This window comes from Palaemon carinicauda, chromosome 5 (assembly GCF_036898095.1).
Source record: "Palaemon carinicauda isolate YSFRI2023 chromosome 5, ASM3689809v2, whole genome shotgun sequence".
Taxonomy (NCBI): Eukaryota; Metazoa; Arthropoda; class Malacostraca; order Decapoda; family Palaemonidae; genus Palaemon; species Palaemon carinicauda.
This window is the reverse complement of record NC_090729.1, coordinates 120,016,682-120,024,212: the sequence shown is the minus strand read 5'-3', so window position 1 is coordinate 120,024,212 and position 7,531 is coordinate 120,016,682. Positions and strand designations below refer to the sequence as shown.

At 35.8% G+C, this 7,531-nt stretch overlaps 1 protein-coding gene across 2 annotated transcripts; it reads right to left on the bottom strand.

The window, feature by feature from the left end:
• Window positions 1-1,302: 1,302 nt before the first annotated feature.
• Window positions 1,303-7,277, bottom strand: LOC137641446 (uncharacterized). 2 transcript variants are annotated; one of them, XM_068373988.1, is made up of 3 exons: window positions 7,044-7,065; window positions 3,341-4,157; window positions 1,303-2,315 (listed from the first exon to the last, which is right to left on the bottom strand). In XM_068373988.1, coding segments are annotated over exons 1-3 (1,269 nt in total). In that variant the 5' UTR covers window positions 7,045-7,065; the 3' UTR covers window positions 1,303-1,864. The 2 variants fall into 2 exon arrangements, with proteins under 2 accessions (XP_068230089.1, XP_068230088.1); XM_068373987.1 differs by lacking the exon at window positions 7,044-7,065 and adding an exon at window positions 7,151-7,277 and having other exon boundaries at window positions 1,308-2,315.
• Window positions 7,278-7,531: the final 254 nt, after the last annotated feature.

Below are 7,531 nucleotides of genomic sequence, written 5' to 3'. Positions count from 1 at the left end.
GTTTGTTATATTGTTTATATATTTATTTGACAACAAATATCAATTCATTGTCAGTTTTATTAGTGGCCGAGGTGGTAAGGTCCCTGATTGGTACATTCCAGACTGGGGTTCGAGTCCAGCTCAGACTCGTTAGTTTCTTTGGTGGCTGCAACCCTCACCATCCTTGTGTGCTAAGAATGAGGGTGTGTGTTAGGGGAGCCTATAGATTTATCTGCTGAGTCATCAGCAGCCATTGCCTGAACCTCCTTGGTTCTATCTTGGATGGAGAGGTCTTGGGCGCTGATCATATGTATATAAAGTCAGTCTCTAGGGCATTGTCTACTCGATAGGGCAATGTTACTGTCCCTTGCCTCTGCCATTCATGAGCGGTCTTTTAAACCTTTAACCCCTAAAAGAATAGGCTTATTATACAAAAGCCTAGAAAGGCCATTTCAAAGGAAGCACGGTTGCCTTCTTATTGAAAGACTTCGCTTTGGCTTTGGGGTAGACCGTAGTCCTGATCAGTTGCCCTGCCTGACATCGCTTTAGACCCCGGTAGCGTATGTTCATGCGTTGTACCAGTCACCAGCGTCCTTCCTCCCAGCAGCGAGGAGTCCTGGCGCGGTTAGGTCAACAGTTTGAGACGTGTGAGGTGTCTGTTATGTTTTTAGAAGGTGTTAGAGTGGCTTTTAATAAAATGAAAAGACGATAAGAATATTATTAGAATAACCAATAGATAACCATATAAAGTAATTGTTTTTTTGGACTTACAAATAAAAAAAATAAAAATATAGTTCTGAAATATGTGATCAGATGATTGCCATTAAATTCATATACAATATTCACTAATTAGAGTCATATTATTATTATTATTATTATTATTATCATTATTATTATTATTACTAATTGCTTAGCTACAACCCTTGTTGGAAAAGTAGGATGCTATTAAGCCCAGGGGCCCTCTCAGGGAAAATAGCCCAATAAGGAAATGAAACAAGGAAAAATATAATATTTTAAGAACAGTAACAACATTAAGATAAATATCTATTATATAAACTATAAAAACTTTAGCAAAACAAGAGGAAGAGAAATTAGATAGAATAATGTGCCCGAGTGTACCCTCACGCAAGAGAACTACCAAAGTAAATACATTTTTTCTAACCAAAAAGTAAAATTGCCACCATCAAAATGAAACTCTGCACCTTTGCTGGAAATGAAAGATGTACCTCACCTGTTGGACAAAAGTATGAAAATAAATTTTCAAAATTAGATTATAAATAGTTTATTCTTAGTTATGAATAATATACAAAAGCTGAAGATCTCATGGAACATCTTAAATAATATCTTTTATAGGCTGCTAGCCAAGAAGAGTCTCCATGAACCCAACCATGGCATAATTGATTTTTTTTTATTTAAAGTCTTGGCATGTCTTTTATCCAAACCTGAGTGGTAACATTGTATAAACTGGGATATAATGTATCATTTTTACATATTTTCATAGGTACCCCCATCCACTACAGTTGTTCTGAAGTGATACACAAGACAATGTAAGCCATTATATCTCTCATTCTAATGTTTATATTTCTGAAGTAGGTTTTCGTTATATGCTTAATTTTACTTACATATCGAACAAAATCAATAATATAATAGAAAGGAAAATTAATCCCTTATTCTAATTATCATCGAGTCATAATCTTGGTATTTAAATGCGTTTTCAAGGCTTTGAAAATAATCAATTTTGTTCTGCCGCAGGGCGAGTGCATAGGGACCCTCTCAGCTAGTGGCCTATTAATTTTGTGATATATTTCATATTTTCAACCATATACTTAATAAACATGAAATAAATAAATGTCCTACTATCTTAACCGTAAACTCCTTCAAGTCTCTAAGAGATCAATCCAGTTTCCATAAACTCGTCAAAGAGGGATAGATAACGAGGTTTACACAACGGGTTGGTTTTCAGCTTATCCAAAGCTATCATCCTCATCTCTTGCATAAGAGTCTCTATATCTTTATCTTCCATCCCTGGAATTTCGCTGGGCTCCATCAGTAAAGCAGGAATGACACTCAAGGCGAAGATCAAGCCCACTTTATTCTTGCCTCGGAATTCTTCCAAGAGTTCTTCTTCGTTGAAGTACATCGGAATGCCATCTGATTCGAGCACCGCCTTGTATGTCGAATGGTAGATGGAGAGGAAATGGTCAATGTTTGGTCTCCTGACATCCCCAGTCACGCTGGTGTACAAGAAGTAATTCAAGTCACATGCTAGAGATGCCTCACGACACGCCTGAAGGTCTATTAGCATTACTTCTATGGGTCGGCCTTCGCTGTCATATCTGGAAAAATTATTAATTGTAATTCTATGTCTATTTGATTTAAAAGAGTTGTGCAGTGAGTGCAAGTGGTGTTGTCATATCTGGAAAAATTATCAACTGTGATTCTTTGTCGATTTGATATACAAGAGCTGTGCAGTGAGTGTATGTGGTGTTGTCATATCAAGTGATATTGTAGTCAGTGATTTTAGGCTTTTGGAAGTGTAGTGTACCTTGTAGGAAGTGTGACTGGATTTTAATGATAAAACATATTTTTAGTGACTCTAGAGTTTTCAAAAAAGAGATTGATTTCTGTTATGGTGAAACAAGTTTTATTCCAGCTTTTGATTTTAGTGTTGCCTTTGAAAAATGAAAAATCAATTGTTATTGTTTATGTAATTTTCAAACATTCTTCAGTTACATTTTATCAAGAGGTCGTAATTACTTTCTTTATTTCTGAAGTTCTGATTTTAATCTCGACAATTTGAACTGTTGCTATTAAAAGTAAGTAGTTATAGAGAATTTACGTCAACTGTTGCTCAAACTATAAGTGGGATTCTTACAGATTCTTATGGTGGCATCCTTTAGAAAATGACAATTACATTTCCATGACTGAATATCTTAATAAGACTTACATGGTTATGACTAATTGTTTCAAGAATTTTTTTCTGAAGCAAGCTTGCAACCTAAACTGCTCGTATCCTAAAACAATTTATCCTATAAGAAATAAAGGAAATTAAATCACATTCCAGACGTTCATAAATACAAATATACGCTAATTTTTACGGATAACTTTTGTTGTTCCAAAAACTGGAAAAAATTCTGAAAACTTAAAATACATAATCAATCTAATCGCTGGCAGTTTTCCTTATTTTTCTTTCAATTGAAGCTGGAATCATCATATAATCTACAAAAATTTTTGACATTGCACACAATAGTTCAGCAGCCAAAGAAATTATGTGTGACGCGAGAAACAATTCATTGTAATATTACTAAGATGAGTAATTTAATAAACAAAAACACAGCATCATTGGTACTACCCAACTTACCTAAACAGAATATTGTTGTTCCAGCAGTCACCGTGACATATGGTGTTGAATGTCTCACTTTGCATGAGAGTAGAAAGGACAGTTTCTACTTCTGGTTTGAAGGACTTCAACCAGTTAATGGCAGTCTCGTATCCACCGACTTTTTCCAGCATCATTATTCCAGTGTCGATATTACTATGGAACAGGGGAACAAATACTTCTTTACCATTGGGGCAAAAGTTTAACAGATCCCGAGAAAGAAATTCATACTTCTCAGCAGCTGGTGCTCCATTTAGAACCCTCTTCTTCAGAAGATAAGAGGCTGCGTGGAGCCTAGCCACCTCGGCCAAAACGAGGGCAACGTGGTCCTCGTCCAGGCCTTTCCTTCTGTCAAACATTTTGAAATCTCTCGCTCTCAGGTCTTCTAGATATATCTGCTCTTTCCCGTCTTCCAGCGAGACAAGGAAACACTTTGGAAAGCCAAGAGGTTTTTGACCGGAAGAAATCAGTCTCTCGTTTAAAGCGGGAACAATTTCTTCGTAAAACTTCCCTTCTTTACTGAAATAGTACGGTATCAGATCTGGAAAACCTTCTATCTTCTTCAGTGGATTGAGTTTAACCACGTAGGTGACTTCACAATCGTCTTCATTGTCCTTGGAAAATAGGACTTCGACGCATGTCACGACCGAACCATAATTGTCTCCTGGCGTGGTGAAGTCTACGACCTTCCAAGACTTTAGGTGAGCATCACTTCCCTTGTCAGTTTCCAGAACTTTCTTTACATGGTCTTCAGTTATCAGACTTTGAGGTGAGATGCTGTTCGCTTGACTGGATGCCACTGAAGCGATATAAATATAGACATTACTAACATCCAATTAAAACCATTCGTACGAAATAAGCTGAGGGCTATATTGAAATATTGATTAATACTCTTTCAAACCCCCCCCCCCCCTCTCTCTCTCTCTCTCTCTCTCTCTCCTCTCTCTCTCTCTCTCTCTCTCTCTCTCTCTCTCTCTCTCTCTCTCAATGGTACTTTAGACCCACTTATCGGTAATATTGATAAGGTGTTGCAAATGCAACACTTAAAAACCTGATAACACTTTATCATGCTTTATTTGGGCGTAAGTGTAGTTCGTTTGGACATGATAAGCTACGAATATGATAGCGTAAGGAGGGATCGCAGGGGCGTGGACCACCGGTACGTTAGTAGGTAAAGGATGCAGCTCCTACGTTAGGTTAGGTAGGAATCCTTTAAGTTAGGTGGTGTACTTGTGTATGTATGCCTTATAGAATATAAGTTTTACATAAAATTTTTAAAATAATTATTTTTGTTAAAATTATAAAAGAATAAAATATTAAGATTACTATTATTTTTTAAATTATTATTCTATCCCAACGAACTATAAAGGCATATTTATTTGTTCATATATGTTTCACATATTCACTCTTTTCATTAAGCCTTATGTTGTTATTCAAGTACTCATTTGATCAAGAAATGACATCCCTTCACTTGTTTCCATTCGTTTTAAGTCTTGCCATTGTTTTTCACCTGGTCTATCAGGTAGGCCATAAGTAGCTTGCTAATTTTCTATTAACTTATAAGATAGTTAAACTGAAGATACTATGACCTAATAGATGAATGATCAGTCCTTTCCATTTATGAAATCTAAAGATTATTCTTACCCATCTAGTTTCAAAATCCTTTTGATCATTCTTATAGATCAGCTAAGGCATTTCTTTTGGGGAAATTTCTCGTAAAGCCTTTCAAAAACCAGACTGTTTATGTCAAACCAGGTTTTGTAATTGGTTTTTAGTTTGTAAAGATAAGGAGCAGTATACTGCCACCTCAGATTTCATTCATTCAGTACATTCATTAATAATAGCCCTTCAAGATCAGCCTGGCTAAAGAAAGGATTTCCAGTTATTATCATTATTATCATTATTATTATTACTTCCTAGCCTACAACCCTAGTTGAAATAGCAGGATACTATAAGCTAAGGGGCCTCAGCAAGGAAAATAGCCCAGTGAGGAAAAGAAAATGGATTTTTTTAAGAACATTAATAACAATAAAATAAATATTTCCTATATAAACTATAAAAACTTTAACAAAACAAGAGGTAGAGAAATTAGATAGAGTAGCGTGCCCGAGTGTACCCTCAAGCAAGAGAACTCTAACCCAAGACAGTGGAAGACCATGGTACGGAGGCTATGGCACTACCCAAGACTAGACAACAATGGTTTGATTTTGGAGTATCCTTCTCCTAGAAAAGCTGCTTACCATAGCAGTCTCTTCTACCCTTACCAAGACTAAAATAGCCACTGAACAATTACAGTGCAGCAGTTAACCCCTTGAGTGAAGAAAAATTGTTTGGTAATCTCAGTGTTGTCAGGTTTCGGAGGACAGAGGAGAATCTGTAAATCGGTTTTTTGTGTAGGATAAATTGTTTTAAGATACGAGCATTTTAGGTTGCAAGCTTGCTTCAGAAAAAAATTCTTGAAACAATTAGCCGTAACCAGAGAAAAAAACCCTTCTGCACCGTACGTGTTTTATACATGCTCGTATACTGTAACTGTTTTGCTTTTTTTTTATCTTATCACTCACTTTTCCCTGCACTGTTAATAAACCATTCTGTATAAACCTGATAGCTCATGTTTTATTTTGTTTGAATTATTGTGACGTTCTTGCTCGCAAGTCCTCGTATATAAACTCGATCTCTGTTTAATAAAGTTTAGTTGCATTCACCTCGCCTCTCAGGATTTACTCGTACTTGAAATCTTACTCACTTATAGTAACTTACGCCATTATTTATTCTTTTTCAAGATTATATTATGAGGTTGATAATTAAAATTTAATTGTTCATTTTACCGGCCATCAATCTTTTCCCTAAATCAGTGTCACTCTAGAAAATGGCAACAATAAATAAAGGACCAAAGGTGAAATATTTCTCACTTATCATAACACATGCCATAAGTTATTCTTTTTCAAGATTGTATTATGAAGTTGATAATTATAATTTAATTGTTCATTTTTTCCGGCCACCAAATCTTTACCCTAAATCAGTGACACAAAAGATAATGTGAAGTTGATAATTCGAATTTAATTGTTCATTTTTCCGGCCACCAAGCTTTTCCCTAAATCAATGACATTTAAGAAAATGTGAAGTTGATAATTCAAATTTAATTGTTAATTTTTTCCGGCCACCAAGCTTTTCCCTAAATCAATGACATTTAAGATAATGTGAAGTTGATAATTCAAATTTAATTGTTCATTTTTCCGGCCTCCAATCTTTTCCCTAAATCAACGTCACTCAAGATACTGGCAATAATCAATAAAGGACAAAAGATGAAAGATCACACAAAACTTCCTTACTGTACTTCAGACAAAGTTGTTTTAGGTACACTAAAACACAACCAATAACTTTCTTTTGCTGATAAAAGTATAAAACCACTACAACACTACTTTTTACACTTCAAATTAAGTATTTTTACACTTCAAATTAAGTATTTTTACACTTCAAATTAAGTATTTTCACTCAGCTCATTCACATTTCATAGTCACGATTACCGGCTATAACCGTTCTACTTATTTTAAAATCCACTTTTAACAGAGAGAGAGAGAGAGAGAGAGAGAGAGAGAGAGAATGGAAAGTGTTGCTTCTATACATATATATTCATTTACTCAACCGGAGTCGAGTTTAGAAGTCTACAGAAATGGTCCCTAACTAATGAAATTCTTCTAGTTGATCCAAAAGATGTGACGTGAATAAAAGCACAAAATCAACTGGGAAAAGAAAACATTCAGCTTATCACAGAATCGCCGTGACACGTACTCTTAAACAATGACGCAATACTTCTGCCTTCGACAAAAGAGCAGCGGGATCACAAAATGAGAAGCTCACTTTCCCCGTTGTGGAACGCAACTGAGCACGCGCAAGATATCCAGAACCTGAAAATGTGATAGATAAGAGAGAGAGAGAGAGAGAGAGAGAGAGAGAGAGAGAGAGAGAGAGAGAGAGAGAGAGAGAGAGAGAGAGAGAGTGAAAAGCCTCCTTCCAGCGGCTACTCTGTGGCTGGCGATTTGAAGGTCACACTCTCACCAAACTGGACCACAGGAATGTTTACGAACGCTTCGGTAATAATTTATTCTATCTATCTATATTATCAGTATTAGCGTTAATGAATACAATAGAGCTTGAAATGTAAACACACGT